This window comes from Takifugu rubripes, chromosome 2 (assembly GCF_901000725.2).
Source record: "Takifugu rubripes chromosome 2, fTakRub1.2, whole genome shotgun sequence".
Taxonomy (NCBI): Eukaryota; Metazoa; Chordata; class Actinopteri; order Tetraodontiformes; family Tetraodontidae; genus Takifugu; species Takifugu rubripes.
In genome coordinates, this window is record NC_042286.1 from 14,877,676 (window position 1) to 14,902,635 (window position 24,960).

Here is a 24,960-nt window from a genome sequence, read left to right on the forward strand (position 1 = left end):
GCTGGAGGAGAAGCATGGGCAGACTGGGGTCGTCCGTCCTGTTGACGGGCACAGGGCAGGAACGCGTAGAGCCGGGCCAGATAAGGGAGCGTGCAGTGGAGTTTTTTCGTGCCTCTACGCCAGCGAGAACCATGAGAATGAGGCTCTGTTTGAGGGGTTCTGCAGGGAGCTGCCTCAGGTCTCTGAGGAAACGAACTCAGGCGAACTGGCGCCCTGTGTCTCTGCTGTGTTTGGACTACACAATTCTGTCCAAGGCTTTGGCTACCAGGTTGGAGGAAGCTATGGAGCAGGTCCTCCACTGAGATCAGACCTACTGTGTGCCCGGCAGGTCCATGGTGGACAACGTCCACCTAATTCGGGATGTTCTGGAGGTCTCTAGCTCATTAGGCATCGATACTGGTCTCATTTCGTTAGATCAGGAAGAGACTTTTGACCGAGTTGAGCAAGGGAACCCATAGTGCACGGAGCCAGGCTGGATGTCTCCAACAGAAGAGGGATGCCTCCTTTCCTCAAGAATGCCTCATCAGTAGTGGGTGGGCTCAGAAAGGGGGCGGGGCCTCCTCATTTCCACCTATATATTAACATTGCAGGGAAATTTAGGCTGGTGTGTGTGTGCGTGTGTGTGTGCGTGTGTGTGTGCTGCTGTTTGTGTTCAGCCTCCTCCCACGTCGGTGTCACTGTGCTCACTGACAGCACAGAAGATCAGACCTTCATCTGCTGCCTCCAGGTTCTTCACCGTAAACGTTCCGCTCTCAGCGTTTGGCTTCGTGGCTGAGAATTTCCTCTTGTCGGAATTCCCAAAATCATGGTCTGCTCCGACTGCTGTGAACACGATGAGCTTCATGTGTTCCCCCCGCAACTGTCTGAACCAGTACATATAGAAGTAGCCGCTGCCCTTCGTGTGTTTGCAGTTTATGATCACGTTGTCACCTTGGGGCCTCCACAGTTGCTCCGGCTGTGTGACATCACTGCCAGCGACCAAACCTGCAGCTGGAAACATCACAGCTCAACATCTGTCACCCAGGAGGTTGTGTTGGCGTGTGACGGTGCTGAACGTACCTGCACACAGCAGCACCACCAGCCACCACAACACAGCTGCTTCCTTCACCATCACGTCCAATTTGTTTCTGAGAGTCTGAGGGCGACGTTGAAAAGCTGCTGTGGGAGGAGCCTCACTCAGCTCTGACATCACTTCCTGAGTGTGTGAGTGAGTGAGTGAGTGAGTGTGTGTGTGTGTGTGTGTGTGTGTGTGGCGGCCAACGCCGGGTTGAGCAGGAAACACGGAGTGAAAGTGGGGGCGGGCTCCGTGTGGGGGAGGTGGTTCTGTCTACAGGGGGCGGTGGTGTGACGGGGGTCACCGTGGGGGGACAGTTTGATCAGGTGACCCCGCTAGCTGACGATCACCCTGTCAAACGTGCCGCCGTTCATGAGTGACGAGTTCCCTGGCCGTCCCGACATGGGAAGGTAGTGCCCCCATCAGAAAGGGCGAGGACGCATTGAAATTAAAAAATGGCCTTCGCCAGCCTGCTGGAGGGTCAGGTACAGGGTGCACTGGTCAGGTCCCGGATTCAGAACATCAGAGATGGACGACCCCTCTGGGCTGGAGGAGAAGCATGGGCAGACTGGGGTCGTCCGTCCTGTTGACGGGCACAGGGCAGGAACGCGTAGAGCCGGGCCAGATAAGGGAGCGTGCAGTGGAGTTTTTTCGTGCCTCTACGCCAGCGAGAACCATGAGAATGAGGCTCTGTTTGAGGGGTTCTGCAGGGAGCTGCCTCAGGTCTCTGAGGAAACGAACTCAGGCGAACTGGCGCCCTGTGTCTCTGCTGTGTTTGGACTACACAATTCTGTCCAAGGCTTTGGCTACCAGGTTGGAGGAAGCTATGGAGCAGGTCCTCCACTGAGATCAGACCTACTGTGTGCCCGGCAGGTCCATGGTGGACAACGTCCACCTAATTCGGGATGTTCTGGAGGTCTCTAGCTCATTAGGCATCGATACTGGTCTCATTTCGTTAGATCAGGAAGAGACTTTTGACCGAGTTGAGCAAGGGAACCCATAGTGCACGGAGCCAGGCTGGATGTCTCCAACAGAAGAGGGATGCCTCCTTTCCTCAAGAATGCCTCATCAGTAGTGGGTGGGCTCGGAAAGGGGGCGGGGCCTCCTCATTTCCACCTATATATTAACATTGCAGGGAAATTTAGGCTGGTGTGTGTGTGCGTGTGTGTGTGCGTGTGTGTGTGCTGCTGTTTGTGTTCAGCCTCCTCCCACGTCGGTGTCACTGTGCTCACTGACAGCACAGAAGATCAGACCTTCATCTGCTGCCTCCAGGTTCTTCACCGTAAACGTTCCACTCTCAGCGTTTGGCTTCGTGGCTGAGAATTTCCTCTTGTCGGAATTCCCAAAATCATGGTCTGCTCCGACTGCTGTGAACACGATGAGCTTCATGTGTTCCCCCCGCAACTGTCTGAACCAGTACATATAGAAGTAGCCGCTGCCCTTCGTGTGTTTGCAGTTTATGATCACGTTGTCACCTTGGGGCCTCCACAGTTGCTCCGGCTGTGTGACATCACTGCCAGCGACCAAACCTGCAGCTGGAAACATCACAGCTCAACATCTGTCACCCAGGAGGTTGTGTTGGCGTGTGACGGTGCTGAACGTACCTGCACACAGCAGCACCACCAGCCACCACAACACAGCTGCTTCCTTCACCATCACGTCCAATTTGTTTCTGAGAGTCTGAGGGCGACGTTGAAAAGCTGCTGTGGGAGGAGCCTCACTCAGCTCTGACATCACTTCCTGAGTGAGTGAGTGAGTGAGTGAGTGTGTGTGTGTGTGTGTGTGTGGCGGCCAACGCCGGGTTGAGCAGGAAACACGGAGTGAAAGTGGGGGCGGGGGTCCGTGTGGGGGAGGTGGTTCTGTCTACAGGGGGCGGTGGTGTGACGGGGGTCACCGTGGGGGGACAGTTTGATCAGGTGACCCCGCTAGCTGACGATCACCCTGTCAAACGTGCCGCCGTTCATGAGTGACGAGTTCCTGGCCGTCCCGACATGGGAAGGTAGTGCCCCCATCAGAAAGGGCGAGGACGCATTGAAATTAAAAAAATGGCCTTCGCCAGCCTGCTGGAGGGTCAGGTACAGGGTGCACTGGTCAGGTCCCGGATTCAGAACATCAGAGATGGACGACCCCTCTGGGCTGGAGGAGAAGCATGGGCAGACTGGGGTCGTCCGTCCTGTTGACGGGCACAGGGCAGGAACGCGTAGAGCCGGGCCAGATAAGGGAGCGTGCAGTGGAGTTTTTTCGTGCCTCTACGCCAGCGAGAACCATGAGAATGAGGCTCTGTTTGAGGGGTTCTGCAGGGAGCTGCCTCAGGTCTCTGAGGAAACGAACTCAGGCGAACTGGCGCCCTGTGTCTCTGCTGTGTTTGGACTACAAAATTCTGTCCAAGGCTTTGGCTACCAGGTTGGAGGAAGCTATGGAGCAGGTCCTCCACTGAGATCAGACCTACTGTGTGCCCGGCAGGTCCATGGTGGACAACGTCCACCTAATTCGGGATGTTCTGGAGGTCTCTAGCTCATTAGGCATCGATACTGGTCTCATTTCGTTAGATCAGGAAGAGACTTTGACCGAGTTGAGCAAGGGAACCCATAGTGCACGGAGCCAGGCTGGATGTCTCCAACAGAAGAGGGATGCCTCCTTTCCTCAAGAATGCCTCATCAGTAGTGGGTGGGCTCAGAAAGGGGGCGGGGCCTCCTCATTTCCACCTATAAAAACCAGTAAATATTAACATTGCAGGGAAATTTAGGCTGGTGTGTGTGTGTGTGTGTGTGTGTGCGTGTGTGTGTGCTGCTGTTTGTGTTCAGCCTCCTCCCACGTCGGTGTCACTGTGCTCACTGACAGCACAGAAGATCAGACCTTCATCTGCTGCCTCCAGGTTCTTCACCGTAAACGTTCCGCTCTCAGCGTTTGGCTTCGTGGCTGAGAATTTCCTCTTGTCGGAATTCCCAAAATCATGGTCTGCTCCGGTTGTTGTGAACACGATGAGCTTCATGTGTTCCCCCCGCAACTGTCTGAACCAGTACATCTGGTAGTAGCTGCTGCCCTTCGTGTGTTTGCAGTTTATGATCACGTTGTCACCTTGGGGCCTCCACAGTTGCTCCGGCTGTGTGACGTCACTGCCAGCGACCAAACCTGCAGCTGGAAACATCACAGCTCAACATCTGTCACCCAGGAGGTTGTGTTGGCGTGTGACGGTGCTGAACGTACCTGCACACAGCAGCACCACCAGCCACCACAACACAGCTGCTTCCTTCACCATCACGTCCAATTTGTTTCTGAGAGTCTGAGGGCGACGTTGAAAAGCTGCTGTGGGAGGAGCCTCACTCAGCTCTGACATCACTTCCTGCGAGAGTGAGTGAGTGGGTGAGTGAGTGAGTGGGTGAGTCCGCCCCGATCTTGGAGACAGTAGAAGATTGTTTTATCATCAAATTTAAGCTCCATGTCCGAATCAGCCTGATTGGCCCGGTATGACGGGCCCGGCCCAGTATGATGGGCCCAGTATGACGGGCCCAGTATGACGGGCCCAGTATCACTTTTGTGACCATCTGGACTTTTACTGGGTTCTGAATAATTGATTAGATTGAATCTCATGTGGGATTTCTGCTCCGACAATAATGTGTGTTTGATTCTGGTGATTCTGCTTTGCTGATAAAGAAACACAAATATAGGAAGCAAAGAGGAACTTTTCAGTCCAGTTTCAGGTTTTATTGACGCGAAAACCAACGTTTAGATGAAAGAAGATGTTTTTGTTCACCCAGTTGTTGCTGTTGTTGCTGCTGTGGTTGCTGTTACTGCCTGAGTTGAACGTCCTCCATGACACCTGTGTGTGTGTGTGTGTGTGTGTGTGTGTGCGCTCACAACTACACACACACAGGCCTCTATTTATGTATCTGCCCACATCCTCTCATTCCCTCTGCAGCACCTCTTCACTCAGCAGAAACATCTGACTTCCTGTTTGTGTGGGAAATGTTTGTTCTGACATTTATGGTAAAGCAGCCAGTTGGTTGTCATACGTGAGCACGAGGGTGTAAATGTGTAGACAAATGGTTGGTGAGCAACATGATTGGGCGGGGGGGGTGTATGCTATAGTAGAGTCTTTATTGTATATGCAGCAGACCCACGCTGCAGTTCTGCCTCGCGCCCGTAGGGGGCAGCATAAGCTAACTTTAGAGGTTTGATAAGGTTTGATATCGTCGGATTAACAAAAGTGGACTTCAGCACAGAGGAACCAGATTGAGGAGACTTGGTAAAGCTTGTAGGAGGATCTGGGTGTTGGAACAGGACTGAAGCTCCTCAGGGTGTTGTCAGGTGGCTGAGGCTTTCAGAACCATTGTGCTCCACCTGATGCACAGTAATACACCGCTGCATCTGCAGGGAGGACTTGAGCCAGGCGGGTCGTGACATGATGAACTTGGTCGTGTTGGCGGGGGCCTCGGTGCTCAATGAGCCTGTTCCATGAGAAAACGCCAGTCGCTGCATTCCCCGGCCGGGGCTGGGTCGGTACCGGTACATGTGCTCGTGGTCGTGGTCTTGTTCACACTGGATCCTCACTGCAGCTTTTCCTTCACGGCTGATCACAAACGGAGGCTGGAAAATGTTCACGCACAAAGAGAAATCTGCAACACAAGAGAGGTTCAGAGAAGAAGAAGAAGAAGAAGAAGAAGAAGAAGCGGATTTTAATGTTCTTACGGGAGAAAATTAACACAAGGACAATTGTTGCCATAGTGACGGTGTGTGGTTGTGCTGTCAGTCAGGCAGGTGGTCCGCAGGTGCTGCACAACCACCCGCCACAGTGGAAACAGTACAGACAGTACCAGCTAAATGGAATTGGACCCTTGTCCAGAGGGGCCAGTAGTTACAGCTAGAGGTGAACCCACCTGTGCTGTCACTGTGGGTCACCTGACCACAGCTGAAGACCTGTTAAAATGGGAATAGGAATACCAAGGAGGGAGCGTAAGGTCCCCAACAGGAAGTGGTTCTGGTTCCCCAACAGTGTTTTACACGTGGATGAACATCCAAGGTTTGTTACCCTGGAACCAGTTCCTTCCTGCCTGTGATCATCTGCAGATATTTGTGCGACCGGCTGCTGCGGCTGCATCACTGTGATGAGCAGCACAGTAGTAGGTGCTACTGTCCTTGGCTGAGAGCTGAGTAATTAGGAGGGAAAAGTTGTTTTTGGCGCTGTCAATAAGTGTCTGAAAAGATCCAGAACTTTGGCCGTACTCCTTGGCGACGAACTCCAACGCGGCTGCGTGGCTGTTTTGCCGGTACCAGAACATGGTGAAGCTGCTCATGCCGACTCCTGAACCCAGTCTACACCCCAGTGTGACGGCACCCCCTGGAGGAGACAGCTGATCTCCAGACTGGAGCACCAGAACAGTGAACCCTGCAGAAGAGGAACCCGAGTTCATTTCCACTCAACACAAGAGTAAACGAGATTGAGCTGATACCTGAATAAACCTTTTGAAATGCAGCTTTAAAATTGACTAGCAAACCCACCTGTGTGTAAAAGAGACAGGTAGAGGATTGGGACGATCATGGTGACGAGTCTGGCTGGAATGAGCAGAGGCAGAATCGCGCTGGTTGGTCATGTGACCAGCATGATCACTAATAACGATTCCACTTCTTGGATATGACACAACACGGTAATTATCCCAAATTTAGGTGAACTATTCACGATGGAAGTCACCGAACCGTCGTTTTATTGCTGACTCATGGCCGAGCCTCCTTTAATCTGATTGGCTGTCGTCTTCCTTTGAACCAAACATGCCCCGCCCACCAGGTCCGCCTTTGCTTTAATCCACCAGGTCCGCCTTTGCTTTAATTGTAGCTTGGTCGGTAATAAACAGGCTCATCAGACAAATCACAGTTTTGTTACAAACATTTAAATGAGACACGAGGTCTTTTTTTCCCTAAAATATCATATTCCAGTCATCACACATGCTAACTTTTGAGCAACAACCTGATGCTAACTTTTGATCATGACATGTCATGTGTTCTGACGTGGTGGAATATCCAGGTTTACCCCTAAAAGGTAAAGGCTTTATTTTATGGCCCTCATACATCATAACGTCTTTAAAGTTGTATAAAACACCATGTGTACACTTGGCTAAGCTATCGTTTGAGCGGCTTTAGCTGAAAGTACTGTTGCTTGATGGTAAAGCGCTGTAACTTGAAGTGGTGACTGCGTTGATTCTGTCGTGAATTTGGTGGAATCACCTGCACGGTTTAAAGCTCAGCGTGTTTGTGCTCTTTGACCGCTAGCATTGAGGGCGGGAACATGTTCACCAGCCAGGAAGCTGCTCCAGAGCTTAACATCGCTTTCCTGCCGTGTGTGTGTGAAGCATTTCTGCTCCTTATTTCATCACCAGGGTGCAAACTATGCAAATGATTGAGTAACAGCCCAGGTGGGTCCTGGAAGAGAGTGGGTCTGGAGGAACCTTTGGTGGGGTTCTGCAGGGAACAGAGCGAGGCCAGGAGCCGGGCCAGACCGCCTTCATATTGTGTCCCTGTGACGTGAAGCACTGCGGAACGTCGCCTGGACACGTGTCTGAAAAGGCAGCTAAGCATTTAAATAAAGACCAAACAGTCAATGGTGGCTGTGCAGCATTCAGCTGCTCCTGTTAATGAAGGAAGGTTTTTGGGGCGAGGAGACGTAAAACCACATCACTGTGCACTAGCAGCGCAGAAATAGACAGCTGAGTGGGACGGCGCGGCGCTGGAAATCACCAGCGTTCCGTTGACTGCGCTCTGTCTTGTCATCTTGAACTCTTTCTCAAAGTCAGCCTCATAGTTGGGAAGGGTTTCGTATCCGTATCCAATCAGGGTCAGAGGTCCGACTCTTCTCTGCTGGTACCAGAGCATCAGTGTCAACGACGTGTCATCGTGGCTGCAGTCAACTTGGACCCCGCTGCTGCCCGCTGCCACGATCTGCTGCTGAGATTGGTGAACTGTGACTCCGCACACTTGATCTGTGGAGGGTTCAGAGGTGAAGTTAGAGCCTGCACAGTTGGACCAAGTCTGTGTCACGTCTGTTCTTACAGCAAAACCATCCCAGAAGAAGCACAGCGGGCTGCACAGGCGAAGACATCCTCATAGCCTCTGCAGGCAACACTGGCAAAGCAAACCCCCCCCCCCCCCCCCCCCCCCCCCCCCATGGAGATTTCATCACGAACACGTCCCACGCTTCCACCGATTGGCTGAAAGGTTTTAGGACACCGAATGAGGTCGGAGCAGAGAACATGAGCAGGTAAAGTAGAAGTAGTTGAGAGAGAAACTGTCAGATCAGCTGATCCAGTTCGGCGCTGCGGGCGCTTCTGCTTTTCCCCTCCATCAACGGAGCTCTGACGCCAGCCAGCTGCCGGCACGGCGTGTTTTTGTCACAGACGTGCGCTGTGCTGCAGCATTGTGCAGACTGGCAGCGCACAGGTACACAGCCTGGTCTGCTCTCTGAACGCTGCTGATCTTCAGACTCCAAAGCTTCTTTGTCACTGTTGCTGCCTCAAATCCAGATTTAAATCCTTCCTCGAAGTTTACAAGGTCAGCGACCAGAGATGCCACCATCTGGAAGCTTTCTCCGTCCTTCTGCCGGTACCAGTACACATAGTCATAGTCTGTGTCGTTCTGGAAACAGTGCATTTCTGTGCTGCCATCAGGGAGGCTGGAGATGTGCTGGGGCCACTGGGTGATCAGCACAGCCTGAGGAGCATCAACGAGCAGAAACAAGCTCAAGGCAGCGAAGATGGTGCCCATGTTAAAACCCCCCCCAGCAGGACCCAAGTCTGCCTCTTGTATTTGAGCATGAGACTCATAGCAGTTAAGCCCCTCCCTCTTTCTGTTCTATAGCTCCACCCCACAGAAACACCTGACCAATTTCCCTGGTGTGTTGGTGTGCGCCCCCCCCCCCCCCCCCCAACAACACACACACACACACACACCACCAGCCACACATTCAGCTTCCTAAAGAGACGAGGTTGAGTAGAGGTGTACTGGTCTGGCTGCTCCAGGACGTGTGTGTGTGTGTGTGTGTGTGTGTGTGTGTGTGTGTGTGTGTGTGTGTGTGTGTGTGTGAGCTGATTCAGTTTCTGTAGAGTCTTAGAGGGATCTTTATCAGTGTGCTTCACTTGCTCCACAGTAGTAAACTGCTCCTTCCTCCCGTCCTGTTATGTGAATCATTAGAGATCCATTCTTGGCTTTAGTGCCGCTCAAATCTCCAGACAGGTTAAAGTTCTGCTTGTATTCTTCTTCCATGGTGACGTCTCCAACATACAAATATCCAACCAGCTTCATAGCCGTGTCTGCAGGGCTTCTCTGGTACCACAGCATCATCCTGTAGTCAGTTTTATCATGGCTGCAGAAAATCTGCACTTTGTCTCCAGGTTTAGTGAGCAGATCAGAGACAGACTGACGGACGTCCACACCCAGACAAACACCTGTGTGGGGAAAAAGAAGAAATCATTCACACCTGCTGTGGAGAAATCTACTTTCCATGGATCCTTCCCCCAGTTTCTCACATGTAAAGCAGCAGAAAAGTAGAAGGCGGCTCATCCTGAACCGTTTCAGACGACACGAACCAGAGGAGACGTTTGTGTGCTGGTTTGTGGAGACGCCTTCAGTCACGTGACCCGGGTGTAAAGAGGAAACGGACGTTAGAAGATACACATCAGTGAAAAGAGACGGCATCTTCGTCTGCTTCCACTTGACTTTGGCTCCTCCTGACGTCCTCAGAACTGGAATTAATGAGCTTCTATTCTTTGAAAACGATGTGAAGATTTAGTGTTTTCTTTGGTTTATTTAGGGCGTGAATATTAAACACCCCCAATAATAACAAGATTTCTTTGGCTTGTTCAAAAAGAAAAGAATGAATGAATCAGTTAGGACGAATTAGTTGACACAAATCTTGAACCATAACTTTCTAATGAACCCAGTAAACGTTTCACTTTTTTCAGTAAGTGTGTTCCTATTTTGTTTGCCCCCCCCCTTCCCGTATGTTAACCTGGTTAACCCGGCTGGACCCGTGAGGATGTCCCCTGGCTCTTGGGATCGGCTCCAGTCCCCCAAACCGCCAGTTGCTACCGTGCCGCACGTTTCCAGCTGTTTCCTGTTGGCGTGCACTTTATCTCCTGTTGTTCTGGGGCTTTTTGTATGACGGAGTCTCTTTCTTGCCAACTGTGCACACTTGCAGCTCCGTAATATTCTGTGCTGTCTTCAGGGTGTCCCAGGAGCTTCAGAGCTTCAGAGCCCTGCTCTCATCTTGTTTGTACCAGTAGATCCTGTCGTAACTACTGATGCTGTGTGAACAGTTGATCTCACTGACCACAAATTCACCGGTTCTCAGAATAGTGAAAGAAGGTTTTTGGGAAACACTTTTGGTGTCGGCGGCTCCTGTTGGGAAACAAATGCACATTTTTAAACTGGAATTTTGTTTTCGACAATATCTGGTTTGAAAACTGACCTTCATTCTCTGGCAGATGGAGAAAATGGAATAAAATAAAGAGCACAAACATTTTCAAGGCACTTTAGCTTCTCCTGTAGATTCTTCCAACTCTACCAGGTTCTGATTAATCCATCTATATAACCAATGTGGGGATGGGGGAGGGGTTGTATTGATCTGCATATGCAACAGCTTTTCTCTTTACTGTGTTTCGTCTCCTCCTACTGGTCAATTCATGCACTTGTCAAGATGGGAACGCTCTGGAAAGTGAGCTCTCTGGAGGCTTCATGAGTTTCCTGGAGAAACATGTCACCATTTTTAATTTATTCCTTAATTAGTTGAGTTGGAGAGTCGATCATCACACCAGGGTGAGTGAAGCGCACCAGCACACGCACAAGCCTGCTCATCAATAACCGTTGTTAAACATCAAGAATGGAACCTGTTTTCTATTTTTAGAGTTGAACAGTATTTACAGCATCTGTGGAGAATTTTGCTCTCCTCAGATCAATCAATCAATCAATCAATCTTTATTGATATAGTTTCTGTATCAATTAAAATTGTTTCGAGGCGCTTTCCAGAATCCCAGGGCCTGACCCCCAACAAGCTACAGTGGCAGGAAAGCGGGTGGTGGTGCACCGTGGGCCTTTGGTTTTGGCTACGCTTCCTGCGATCCGTCACCCAGCCGCCCTGGCTAGCCGGACAGGAAGTGATGCAATACGTTGCCCAACGGAAGTTCCTGTCACATGTAGCACAGTAGTAAAGGCTTCAACCATTAAAGGCCCATTTCAATATGATCAGACTTTATTCAAATTGCCTTTGATGCAACATTAAAGCAGCTACAAAGCTGTTACCCTGTGGTCAATGTTTGATGGTTTTTAAGTAATGTACAAATGTTAGTTTACCTTAATAATTAGTCATAATGTTGAAGTCGATCCTGAAAGGTGACTGGAACTCAGGCGATGAGGATTTTCATGAAATCAGCACAAAGACAACCAAAGTGAAGCAAATGGACAGACATCAGGACAGAAGAAATGAGGGTGAAGACCTATTAGAAGAGGATCGTGACCTTCTCTCCTCAATTGATGAATTAATTGAGGAAATTGAGTTGAATTTGCCTGACCCAAATAAACCCACTAGTTCATCTGAATCAGAGGATGGCGACTGGGAAGCCATCCAGGAGGCAGTTTATGAGCAAATCGATCTAGAAATGGACATCAAGTTTCTCATTGAGGACTATGAAAGAGCTCATCAGGACATTTTAGTTGGCAGAAATAATATGAGCAAATTATTACAAGAAATTAAGGAAGCGAAACAGCAAGAAAGTGCTGAATCTTCTGATGCCCATGAAGACAAACCTCTTGAAGTCAACGCAGAACCTCCACAAGGGAATATTTTAGAGGACAAAGAGCTACAAGAATCCTTCAAATACTCCAACAAATCCTTTCTAGCTGAACCCCATATAAAGACACACAAGTCAGAGCTTCTATCAGAAGAAAAGCTCCAAAACCTCAACCTAGAGGAATGTTTGAACTTGCTAAAATGGTTTGAGGCAGACCTTCAGCAAGAGAAGAGAAAGAACAAGGCTGCCCAAGAAGAACTGGAGAAGGTAAAACTTTCATGTGCGGAGGAGATTCAAAAGCATAAAACTGAGCTGGATAATGTCCGACAGCAACTGGAGAGTCTTCAGCGTGGCCACAAAAAGACGATCAAGGAACACTCAGACCTTTGCCAACAAGAGCTGAAGAGGACCAAAGCTGCATATGAGGAACAGCTTCAGAATCATAAAGATGAGCTCAAAGATTTCAAATGCCAGTATGAGATTCTTCAGCGGGACCTCAAGAAAGCCCGGGAAACAACTGAGAGGGAACAGTCCAGTGGTGAAGCTCCTCTGGAGCAGGAGCACCCAACCTGTAAAAAAGATCTCAGACAGAAGTTTGACAGTTTCCGGGCTGACCTCAAAAAATCCAAACTGGATCTTCAGTCTTCAGAGTCCAGTCTTTTCATGAGAGGCCTGGGGAGTATGGGAATGCTCTCAAACCAGGGGATGCTTCACAGCTTTAAAAACTCAGAGAAGAACGTCAGAAGCAGGGTCCTGAGTCTCCAGAGTGAGCTAGAGGATTCAAGAAAAGAAACCCAGCAGGAGAAGAAATTGTGTGATCGTCTCCAGCAAGAGAAGGACATCATTATGCTAGCATACAAGGAGCAGCAAAACCAGCTGAGTTACACCAAAAGGCACTTTGAGAGCGTTCGTGTTGAGCTGGAGGATTACAAGACAAGGAGCGAGTCAAAAACCGAAGAGATGAATCATCTCAGGAAGGACCGGAACAAGGTCAAAAAATCCCTCAACAAGGACCCTGAGAAGACTGATGGTAAGATCAGTGATAGTGAACTAGAGCCTCAGAATGACAAGAAGAAGAGGCACAGTAAAGATTATAGAGCGCAGGAAGGAAACGATGCCTCGGAGCTGCTGACGGAGAGGAAGGGACGGAAGAAGCATCGCAAAAACAAACCAAGGACAGAGAACGAGCAGAAAGCGAGTGATTACGAAGACCCGCAGACATCTCAGCAGACCCAAAAGACTAAAAAGTCTGCATTTACTAAAATGTGCCACTTTTTCGGGTGGAGGAAACAAAAAAAAATGGAAGCCGAGCAGACAGGAGAATTTGTTATGAAAAAGACTGAAAAGAGGTTCTGGTGAAGGTCCGATGAAGACACAGACGTTGTTCACCTCGACAATCTTTACGAGATTTTAAACCAATGAAAAACAAACTGCCTGAAACTGGGAGGTGGACAGTGTGAGAATAATTATTCTATTAGTGTCGTTTAAATGCATTTGTATGTTTAGCACCTAAGTAGATGAAGAAGAATCAGAGTGTTTTTCACTTCTCTTGATTTAATACACTTGTCCAGAGCACCAGATTTACTGTGAGATTGTTATCTGAAACCTTCAAAGCGTCTAGGGAGGGGGTGAAATACCACAAAGATAACAAGCTGATGTGAATAAAGGAAGGGGGTTTGCAGAGGAGCAGCAGAACGACGGAGGGTGTTCCAGAGTGAACTGCTGCTCGTTCTCCCTTGCAAGGTCACCCGTGTGTCTGTGTCTTTTGTTGATTCATGCAGGGTTTTGCTGGGTTGCTCTGTTTCAACTCTAACATAATTTGGTCCTTCGAGCCGGAGCCCAATCTGTGAGGTAATCTCGTCAGCAGGACGCCGAACACCGAAGACTGTGTAGAGCCAGAACCCATCAACGGCGGTTCTGCATCAAAGACCTCGGTCGTGAATTCGGCGCGAGGCCGGTTGGCGGCCTCCTGAGACGAGAAGTCCTCCAGTGACGGACTCCGAACCACATTCTGGTGAAACAACGACACAGAGGGGTAAGGAGCGTTCCCGCAATTGACTGAGGTTCATTCTGGGAACCAAGACCCATCAGGGGTCTCGACAAAATTGTCGTGGGGATCCTATACTATCCTCCTGAGTTGGAAGCAGAGGCAAGACTTGTCCGCCTCATTGAGGTAGAAGCCTGACAAGTACCAACAAAGGATTTTAAAAGGAAGTATGGAAGTCTGAGATTATACGTCCTGTAGGGACTCACATAACTCAGAATGGGACAAGGACAGGCAAGAGACCAGTTCAAAATCCCTCCATGTTGTAGATACATGGAACAAAGGTATCCAGGGTCAATACATTTTGTTAAAATATGGCATGATAAGTTTGGATTTGATGGACAATTTGATAAACCAGAGAAATTAAGGGCCCCGATGAAAGAAATAAAAGAAACGGCAGAATCTGATCCCAAAAAAGAGGATAAATATGGCCTCCATTGTGCCAAAGTCTGGTACGATGAGTCTGTTCAAAGATGAGAAGGTCACAATAAAGGCAAGAAATTAAAAGAAAAAGTGGAGGAAGGACCACCACCTTATTTTAGTCCTCCTCAATCTAAATACCCATCGTTATCCGCCTATGTAAGATGATGAGACGGGCGTCTCTGGGCAAATACACAGAATGGTAAACGTACCTGCACAGGAACCACCTGCACCCACACCACATAGTTCTATGACTAACAGCCCTCAGGGGGCAGAAGGAGGAGTCAGTCATAATCCTTTCCTCCAAGAAGGACATAACACACCTCAATTAGGTGTACAGTGATCCCTCGTTTATCGCGGGAGTTGCGTTCCAAAAGTAACACGCGAAAAGTGAAATCCGCGAAGTAGCAACTTTATTTTTTTAAATTATTTTACAATGCAATACTGAACAGTAGAATGAAACCAAACATCAAAACCTGTTTTAAAGACCAAACTTTGTTTAAAACAATAATTTTAATATAGTAATACAAGGTTGGAAACATTGTCACTCCCGTATTTCAGTCCCAGCTGTGCCTCTGCATCCTGACTCCGCTCCGCTGGAGCGTCTGTTTCTACTGAAGGCGCAGGAGTCTTTCTCCCAGAGAAGAACATTGTTATAGGCAGTTGTTGGTGCTCTTTCTTTTTCTGAGCAAGAAGATTTTTATAAACGGATATGCCACCTTCGATTATATTTGAGAACTGCAATGAACGACTCGCAAAAAAAATCCGCGAAGCCGCGAAAGATGAACCGCGATATAGCGAGGGATCACTGTACACGTTCACAATATGACATGAGTAATATGAATTGGAGTAGACATATTCCTGGGGCGTTCAGTCCAGGACCCCCAATAGGCTATGGCGATTCATTCATCACAGTAGCAGAACCAAAACCTGGTGTCGAAGATGTTTTTCCAATGACAGAAGTCGCCAATCCAAATAGTGGTGTAGGACTTCAACCCCCTACAATGTTTGTCTACAGGACCTGGACACCAGAGGATTGTAAAAAAGCTTGTGCTGAAATTCCTAAGCCCGCGCAGACGTCGAAGCTTGTATAGAGGGAATAAATGAGTTAATGAGAAGTTACCATACAAATGGGGCAGAAACACAACAGGTCAAGATTGACTGTCTTAGGCACTAAATGGTCAACAGTCAGAGGCAATTGGACTCCCATAGAGCAGGCAACAGGACGGCCCTGGACCCCTGACACAAATGATCTCAGAATTCAAATTGATGGTGTATTTGGGAGAATGAGAGGCAAATTCACACACCGTGCTGATTATAGTGCCATAGGAAGGTGCAAGCAGAGAGAAAATGAATCATATGAAGAATATTCTCATAGAATGACAGATGTGTTCCATCAGAGAAGTGGCATTCCGTTCTCTGATAATGACAACGGACCATATCAACAGCTATTAAAAATAGCACTCCATAATGGTACACGTGCAAAAAAAAAGACTTAGAAGTGTAGAGAAGTGTGGTAAATTTCTTCTGATGGTAGTCGAGAAGTGTTGCTGAGAAAGGAATCTTTGTAGATACCGACTTGGTTATCAATCAATCAATCAATCTTTATTCATACAGCGTCTTTTACAATCAAAATTGTTTCTAGGCGCTTTCCAGAATCCCAGGGCCTGACCCCCAACAAGCAACAGTGGCAAGGAAAAACTCCCCTTTAACAGGAAGAAACCTTGAGCAGGACCAGTCTCATGTAGGGGGAGAGGAGAGGAGAGGAGAGGAGAGGAGAGGAGAGGAGAGGAGAGGAGAGGAGAGGAGAGGAGAGGAGAGGAGAGGAGAGGAGAGGAGAGGAGAGGACTGTGACTCTTGGTTAATTTGGCCACAGTGCTGAAAAGAAACCTGGGGTTGTTCTTGTTTTCTTCAATTAAAGAAAAAAATAAGCTGTTCTAGCCTTGCGAAGGGCCTTTTTATAAACTAATAGACAGTCTTTCCAGGCTACATGGTAGCTGTCTATTTTACAAGAATGCCACTTCCTTTCTCGTCTTCGCACTTTCTGCTTGAGGGTCCTGATATGTGAATTATACCAGGGTTAGGGTTAATTAATAACTTGGAGTGATAGATTGCTATTAATTTTAATACGATTACGGTGATTGACCGCTCCCCTGCTCTGTGCTTGGTGAACTTTTAACCGTGGAACAGAGACTACCTCTATAGTGTTAAATATGTTATTGTTGGTGGATGAGGGTTCTATGGAAGCAGCAGAGAGGTGTGTTAGACTACAACTCTGCATCCTGGTCTGGACCCTGGATTGTCAGGTCAGTGTGACATTAATATTTTCATCTCTAAGGCTGCAAGATTTCTATTGTGACGTCACAGTTTATCAGTTATATTATATCATATTTGGACAGTCTGAGTGTTTAAAGTCTCAGCTGTCACTGATCTGAGGATGCAGCTCCCAGCAGGTGTTTAGGGAGGTGAAGATTGGGGTGATTTTGTGTTGTCTTGAGGGGAACCTGCAGCACTGTGGAGACTAGCAGCACAGAAATAAACCCCACTGCTGTTCACACTCAGACTGTCAATTATTAACGTGCAGGTTTTGTTTTTGTTGGCGTCTCCTTCTATGGTCACGCCACTTTCTTTCTCCACGTTTGGGTTGTTGTTATACATGTTTCCCAATAACTGAAGCTCCAGGTTGGACTTCTTGTACCAGAAGATTCGATTGTAGGTCTCAATACTGTGTGAACAGTTTATCTTGGCTGTTCCTCTAGGTTGATGGTAAATGTCTGCTGGACTCTGGTGGACTTGGTCACTGAGAGAGGAGCCTGTTGAACCGCAGAAGAAACGATGACAGAAAAGATGAACTGATACACAAACAGAGAAAATCAGCTGCTCACCAACCAGGTTAGAATGTGCAACATTTAGTTTCCTTTACCTGAAGCTAGAAGAGAATCTAGAGTGATGAACAGGAATAAAAGGATCATGCTGCTCATTTGCAGGAGTGTATCACAATAAGAACATGAGGCTGTTGCTCCTTCAGGCTGGTGTGAACATTTCCAATGTCCTTGAGTCAAGCCTCCATGTCACAAGGTGGGTGGTGTTAATTCCTCCGCCCATCTTCGTGGCCTCAGAGTGAAAAGGTTCTTCCCTCCTGGGGCTGACGGCTGGGGTTTGTATGTTGTCTTGAGGGGAACCTGCAGCACTGTGGAGACTAGCAGCACAGAAATAAACCCCACTGTCTTTCAGCCCAACAGCAGCAATGCTGAGGCTGGAACCTGAACGTCCATCTCCATCAAAGCTTATCTTCCCTTTCACGTCCTCCTCCACGTTTTTGAAATTGGTATTCAGATATCCCAGGAGCTTCAGAGCCCTGCTCTCATCTTGTTTGTACCAGAGTATCACCTGGAAGCTGGAAACTTGGTGTGAACAGTTGATCCCACTGACAAGAGCATCTCCTTCTCTCTTTGTGATGGACGGAGGTGTTTGACGGACACTTTTGTCGTCGGCAGCAGCTGTGAGGAGAAGAGCAGAAGAGGTTATGGCCACGGTAGCTGTGCAGCCTCTGTTCTTTGGTCTCACCTTCTTACCCTGAGCTGCAGACAAATAAAGGCTGCAAACTACCAGAAGCATGAAGATCATGTTGGCTGGCTCAAGAAGACTCTTGTGTGCCAGTTTAGCCCCAGTAGGCAAGAACGTCTCAGTGGTGGTGATTCTGATGAGCAGGGGGGGTCTGAGAGGAGGGGGCGGCTCTGCTCTGGCTGAAAACACCTCCTCAACCACCTTTAGGTAGAACTTGATCTTGAGATTCTACCACACTGATTATATGTGTGAGCTCTTTGAGTACATGAGTGAAGGTCTGGTCTTGGAAAAGCTTCTTTATTCACGTGAAGGAGTGTGTGTGTGTGTGTGCGTGTGTGTGTGTCTGTGTGTGTGTGTGAGACAGCTGATTCAGTTTCTGTAGAGTCTTAGAGGGATCTTTATCAGTGTGCTTCACTTGCTCAGTAGTAAACTGCTCCTTCCTCCCGTCCTGTTATGTGAATCATTAGAGATCCATTCTTGGCTTTAGTGCCGCTCAAATCTCCAGACAGGTTAAAGTTCTGCTTGTATTCTTCTTCCATGGTGACTTCTTGGTAATTCAAATATCCAACCAGCTTCATAGCCGTGTCTGCAGGGCTTCTCTGGTACCACAGCATCACCGTGTAGTCAGTTTTATCATGGCTGCAGAAAATCTGCACTTTGTCTCCAGGTTTAGTGAGCAGATCAGAGACAGACTGACGGACGTCCACACCCAGACAAACACCTGTGTGGGGAAAAAGAAGAAATCATTCACACCTGCTGTGGAGAAATCTACTTTCCATGGATCTTTCCCCCAGTTTCTCACATGTAAAGCAGCAGAAAAGTAGAAGGCGGCTCATCCTGAACCGTTTCAGACGACACGAACCAGAGGAGACGTTTGTGTGCTGGTTTGTGGAGACGCCTTCAGTCACGTGACCCGGGTGTAAAGAGGAAACGGACGTTAGAAGATACACATCAGTGAAAAGAGACGGCATCTTCGTCTGCTTCCACTTGACTTTGGCTCCTCCTGACGTCCTCAGAACTGGAATTAATGAGCTTCTATTCTTTGAAAACGATGTGAAGATTTAGTGTTTTCTTTGGTTTATTTAAGGCGTGATAATTAAACACCCCCAATAATAACAAGATTTCTTTGGCTTGTTCGAAAAGAAAAGAATGAATGAATCAGTTAGGACGAATTAGTTGACACAAATCTTGAACCATAACTTTCTAATGAACCCAGTAAACGTTTCACTTTTTTCAGTAAGTGTGTTCCTATTTTGTTTGCCCCCCCCCTTCCCGTATGTTAACCTGGTTAACCCGGCTGGACCCGTGAGGATGTCCCCTGGCTCTTGGGATCGGCTCCAGTCCCCCAAACCGCCAGTTGCTACCGTGCCGCACGTTTCCAGCTGTTTCCTGTTGGCGTGCACTTTATCTCCTGTTGTTCTGGGGCTTTTTGTATGACGGAGTCTCTTTCTTGCCAACTGTGCACACTTGCAGCTCCGTAATATTCTGTGCTGTCTTCAGGGTGTCCCAGGATGTGGAGATGAGCTGCTTTCTCTCCATCTCCACTCACAGCAAAGGCTTCCTTCAATGCCGATTCAACGGTGGGGTTTTTATAAGCCACGTACCCGATCAGCTTTAGGCCAGTGTCTCCTGCTGGGCGCTGGTACCAGAGAATCGTGTTATAGTTCTGGATCGTGTGTGTGAAGCTCAGGTTGACTTGAACGTTTGGTCTCGTCAGCACTTCCACTGGAGTCTGAGAAACCTGATTATCTTCACTGAGGTGAACCCCTGCAGACAGATGAACCATATTCTGTATGTGTGACCCTCAGACGATGGATTAGGATTAAATGAGTGAGAAAAGAGCTGCTGAAAGCTCTCTTTGAAGGTCAGGTCCAGATGGCACCACAGTAAATAGCTGAGCAACCACAAACCTTCGGAGCAGAAGACGGTGATGATGGAGCTGACGGAGATGAAGATGTGAGACGGCTTCATGGTGAATGTGAGACCTGCTGGAGACTCTGCTGCTGATCAGGGGAGGAAGCGGAAGTGATGTGGAGACATGAAAGCATCAAAGATGAGGCTTTTAGTGAGCAATCCTGTGTCTTAGAGATCTAAAGAGCTCTTAAATGTTCAAACGCTGGAGGGTGTGTTCAGCCTCCTCCGTCAGCTGGATCGTAGGAGGAAGGTCTGAGACCAGGAGAAAAGGGACCAGATCATTTATTCAAACGTCGCAGCCACAGCTGAGACACCTTTTCAAGACTTTATGGGAGTGAAAATTGATGAGAGGCTTGTTGTAAAAAGGGGTCGAGGAAGTTTGAACAGCTCCCTCCTGGGGCTGACGGCTGGGGTTTGTGTGTTGTCTTGAGGGGAACCTGCAGCACTGTGGAGACTAGCAGCACAGAAATAAACCCCACTGTCTTTCAGCCCAACAGCAGCAATGCTGAGGCTGGAACCTGAACGTCCATCTCCATCAAAGCTTATCTTCCCTTTCACGTCCTCCTCCACGTTTTGGATGTTGGTATTCAGATATCCCAGGAGCTTCAGAGCCCTGCTCTCATCTTGTTTGTACCAGTAGATCTGGTCGTAACTACTGATGCTGTGTGAACAGTTGATCTCACTGACCACAAATTCACCGGTTCTCAGAATAGTGAAAGAAGGTTTTTGGGAAACACTTTTGGTGTCGGCGGCTCCTGTTGGGAAACAAATACACATTTTTAAACTGGAATTTTATTTTCAACAATATCTGGTTTGAAAACTGACCTTCATTCTCTGGCAGATGGAGAAAATGGAATAAAATAAAGAGCACAAACATTTTCAAGGCACTTTAGCTTCTCCTGTAGATTCTTCCAACTCTACCAGGTTCTGATTAATGCATCTATATAACCATGGGGGGATGGGGGGGGGGGGGGGGGGGGGGGGGTGTATTGATCTGCATATGCAACAGCTTTTCTCTTTACTGTGTTTTGTCTCCTCCTACTGGTCAATTCATGCACTTGTCAAGATGGGAACGCTCTGGAAATTGAGCTCTCTGGAGGCTTCATGAGTTTCCTGGAGAAACATGTCACCATTTTTAATTTATTCCTTAATTAGTTGAGTTGGAGAGTCGATCATCACACCAGGGTGAGTGAAGCGCACCAGCACACGCACAAGCCTGCTCATCAATAACCGTTGTTAAACATCAAGAATGGAACCTGTTTTCTATTTTTAGTGAGTTAAACATTATTTACAGCATCTGTGGAGAATTTTGCTCTCCTCAGATCAATCAATCAATCAATATATCAATCAATCTTTATTCATTTTTTTTTATGATCAAATTTTTTATTTTCAAGTAAAGGCAAAAAATACAATACAGAAGGAACAAGCCTAAGGCCAAGAACATGCCATAGGACAAAATACAATAGAGACACTACAGAAATTAAAATAAATAAATAAATAAATAAATAAATAATAAAAATATGTATATAAAAAAAAAATCACATATCACATATTGACAAAATGGAGGGAATTGCACTTAAAAAGGGGGAAACGGCAATGGAACTATATTAGAAGAGCTAGAGATAAGATTTTATGTCATGCTACTCAAAGACTCAGCGGCGGTACGCCATATATTGATTGTAGTTTCATTTGCACAGTTAATCCGAGCAGTTGAAAGCTCCATGTAAATGACATCGAGCAGGGACAATACCCAAGATCGGGTGGTCAGAGAGTGAGGTGGTTTCCAACGAGTTGCAATCATTTTTTTTGCTGCTGTTAATCCAGCAAAAATTTGGTTTGGAAATCTTAAGAACTGAAAGATCATCTAAGATCAAAACAGGTATAGTTACAGGCACCACTACATGTGTCAGGTCAGACAACTTAGCAGCAACATTCTTCCAGAAACTTTGGACGGGAGGGCAGTCCCAAAACATATGGATGTAAGTGCCTAGAGCTTTCAGAGAGCATAGTGTACAATATGGGTCATTGGTAATTTTCATATGATGAAGTTTAACAGGGGTAAGGTATGTTCTATGCAAAAAGTTAAAGTGGATATGTTGATGGTCTGGGTTGCGGGATGCTTCCGTTATACTGGACCAGACCACATTCCAATCAAACTGCTGAGCAAGGTCAGGACAATCTTTTTTCCAAATTCTCTCGATGGGGAGTGAGGCTGGGTCCCTTTGCAAAAAACGGTATAGTTTAGAGACTACGCCCTTAGCTCCTTTATGTTTAGTAAACAAGTCTCTTAATGGGTGGGTAGGTAAAGAGCACTGCAGGGGCACACCTTGTGCTTTAAGTGCTGATCTTAGTTGTAAGTAAAAGAAAAAAGAGGAATTTGGTAAGTCAAAAGCCACCCTAATATCATTGAAAGAGAGTAACCCAGAGTCATTGCAGATATCCTTAAGATAGCAAACACCCCTCTGTTGCCATTGAGGAGCAGCAATAGGCCGTCCTCCTATTAAAATCCCATTATTGTTGAAAATTGGGGAAAAGGGGTGCCATTTGCAGGCCAGACGACAGTGTGTCTCAACTTGTCTCCATGTCGATACAAGGTAAGAAATTAGGGGGCCAAAACGTAATTGACACTGTTTTCTAGAAATGTTGCTGAAGAGAACATCTTGAAGAGTCCATGGTTGAACTGCATTGCTTTCTAGCGTACGCCAGGAGACAGAACAATCAGGATTAAACCAGGAGAGTAAGGGCCTAAGCACAAATGACCAGAAATATAGCTTAAAGTCAGGCACCGCCAAACCTCCATCCTCCCTCCTTCTCTGCAGGACGGACATTTTCAGACGAGGGCGCTTTTTGTTCCATATAAATTTGGTGGTTGCAGATTGGAGCTTGCTCCAATGGTCAGATGGAGGAGGGAGGGGAATCATAGAGCTAACAAAGTTAATTCTAGGCAAGATGTTCATTTTGATGACAGAGACACGGGCACGGATAGACATAGGAAGATCAACCCATCGGTCCAAATCCCTTAATGTTTTGTTTAGAACTACAGAGTAATTATATTTAGTGATCTGGTTTAGAGAGGGGAATATTTCAATTCCTAGATATGTAAAGTGTGGTACTATGGGGATGTTGATTGGAAGAACAGAAGATTTAGCAACCTCATTGAGATGTAAGAGAGCAGATTTGGACCAATTAATTTTAAACCCTGACAAATTCCCAAACTCTTCACAAATAGCCAGTAGGTGTGGTGCAGATTGAGCTGGATTTTCTAAGAAAACTAAGACATCATCCGCATATAGCGACAGCTGATGTTGGGTGTTGCAGACAGAGATAGGCAAAATCAAATTAGATTGACGAATTGCTTCGGCTAGAGGCTCCAGAGAAAGTACAAATAATGCAGGGCTGAGCGGGCAGCCCTGACGTGAGGACCTGGAAACTGAGAAAAGAGAAGAATACATTTGACCAGTCAAAACCTGAGCGGAAGGATTTGAATAAAGCGTCTTAATCATTCCAATAAAATTCTTGCCAAAGCCCATTGTCTCTAAGACAGACCACAAGAATGGCCATTCTAGACGGTCAAAAGCTTTCATGGCATCCAGCGAGAGTACAGACATAGGTGTTTTGTTGTCTGTTGCTGCCTCAATAATGTGAAGAAGACGCCTAACATTATCAGTTGCCAAACGTGACTTTATGAAACCTACCTGGTCAGAGTTGACCAGCCACGGCATGTAACGTTCAAGACGGCGAGCAAGGAGTTTAGCAAAAATCTTCAAGTCAGAGTTTAGGAGGCTGAGTGGACGGTAGCTCGAGCAATCAGTGGGGTCTTTATCCTTTTTCAGCAGTAGGGAAATGAGGGCTGTGTTAACATCCCTCGAAAATCCACCCCTTTCAATCGAGAACACAATCATATCTAAAAGAAATGGGCCCAAATGTTCCCAGAAAGTAACGTAAAATTCAGGAGGGATGCCGTCAATGCCTGGTGATTTCCCTTTCTGCATTGTTTTTGCAGCTTTTTCAAGTTCTTCCAGGAGAATTGGTCTTTCTAAGTGAGAGGAGTCAGCTCCTGATAGTTGGGGTAAACGTAATTGATTTAAAAATCTGTCACATTGAATTTTATCCAAGGACACCTCTGTTTTATATAGCTCAGAATAAAAAGTTCGGAATGTGCAATTTATCTGTTTAGGATCAGTGCTAGTGTTGCCATCTGCCAGTTTAATGGCAGGGATGTCTGCAAAATGGTCATTAGCTCTGATTCTCATAGCCAGGAGATGGCTCGATCTGGCACCATGAAAATAATATTTTTGTCTGGTCCTGTGAATTTGAAATTCAGATTGCTGTTTCAAAATGTTGTTGATTTCCTTTTTAATTATTGTGCGTTGTAGAGCAACTGGTTCTGTAAAATTGGATTGCAAAATGGAGTCCAACCTGGTAAGTTCTAATTCAAGATTTTGTAAATGAAGGGATCTTGATTTTCGTGCATTGGAGCTAAATAAAATAGTATTGCTTCTAATAAAGCCTTTGATAGCATCCCAAAGGATTCTGGGGTCCTCCACAGAACCAACATTGAAGTTGAGAAATTATTTGAGGCCTGAAACAAATTGTTTGGTGTACTCTTCATTTTTAAGTAATGAGGTATTGAAGCGCCATCTAACAGCACGTTTGGAGACGTAATTCAAAGTTACAGAGCAGAAGACACCCTTGTGGTCTGAAAGAGCTATTGGGAGTAAGGTTGCAGTATTGACAAGTTGAAATAGTTGTGGAGAAGCAAAGAGGTAGTCTATCCTAGAAAAAGATTTGTGGCGGCCAGAGAAGAAAGTATAATCTCTGGTGGTGGGATTGACTAACCGCCAAATGTCCATCAGGCCCAAGTTATTAGCCCAAGATTTTAAAGCATTCGTGGCCATAGACTGGCCTCCCGATGAGGTTGCGCTAGATCTATCAGAAGCTGGGTCCCATACTGCATTAAAATCCGCTCCTACAATGAAAGAGTAATCTGTCAATTCTAGCATTTTTGTTGTGATTAAATTATAAAAATCTTTTCTGAAATCATTAGGGGCATATAGAGATATAAGGGCTATCTTCCTTGAGTGGACTTCTATCTGAGCTATCGCAACTCTACCCGATTCATCAGCCCAGGATGTTGCGATTTTTACAGGCAAACTACGTCTCACAACAATGGCCACACCTTTAGTTTT

The 24,960-nt window shown here is 47.1% G+C and overlaps 2 protein-coding genes and 4 gene segments (V, D, J or C); all 6 read right to left on the minus strand.

The window, feature by feature from the left end:
- Nucleotides 1-583: 583 nt before the first annotated feature.
- Nucleotides 584-1,423, minus strand: LOC115248873 (T cell receptor beta variable 18-like). The segment is given in 2 exon segments: nt 584-984; nt 1,060-1,423. Coding segments are annotated over 2 exon segments (462 nt in total).
- A 771-nt stretch (nt 1,424-2,194) lies between these two features.
- On the minus strand, nt 2,195-2,823 carry LOC115248874 (T cell receptor beta variable 18-like). The segment is given in 2 exon segments: nt 2,195-2,589; nt 2,659-2,823. Coding segments are annotated over 2 exon segments (468 nt in total).
- An 829-nt stretch (nt 2,824-3,652) lies between these two features.
- On the minus strand, nt 3,653-4,394 carry LOC115248871 (T cell receptor beta variable 18-like). The segment is given in 2 exon segments: nt 3,653-4,192; nt 4,262-4,394. Coding segments are annotated over 2 exon segments (468 nt in total).
- Nucleotides 4,395-7,553: 3,159 nt separating this feature from the next.
- Nucleotides 7,554-8,144, minus strand: LOC101061841 (T-cell receptor beta chain V region C5-like). The segment is given in 2 exon segments: nt 7,554-8,025; nt 8,096-8,144. Coding segments are annotated over 2 exon segments (354 nt in total).
- A 105-nt stretch (nt 8,145-8,249) lies between these two features.
- Nucleotides 8,250-8,949, minus strand: LOC105416163 (Ig kappa chain V-V region MOPC 149). The gene has a single exon (XM_074084908.1). It carries the CDS (start codon nt 8,804-8,806, stop codon nt 8,387-8,389), a length of 420 nt encoding a protein of 139 aa, XP_073941009.1. The 5' UTR covers nt 8,807-8,949; the 3' UTR covers nt 8,250-8,386.
- Nucleotides 8,950-9,061: 112 nt separating this feature from the next.
- LOC115248870 (uncharacterized) lies at nt 9,062-10,010 on the minus strand. The gene is made up of 2 exons (XM_029832789.1): nt 9,568-10,010; nt 9,062-9,486 (listed from the first exon to the last, which is right to left on the minus strand). The coding sequence occupies exons 1-2, from the start codon at nt 9,734-9,736 to the stop codon at nt 9,164-9,166; spliced, it is 492 nt and encodes a 163-aa protein (XP_029688649.1). The 5' UTR covers nt 9,737-10,010; the 3' UTR covers nt 9,062-9,163.
- Between the last annotated feature and the right edge of the window lie 14,950 nt (nt 10,011-24,960).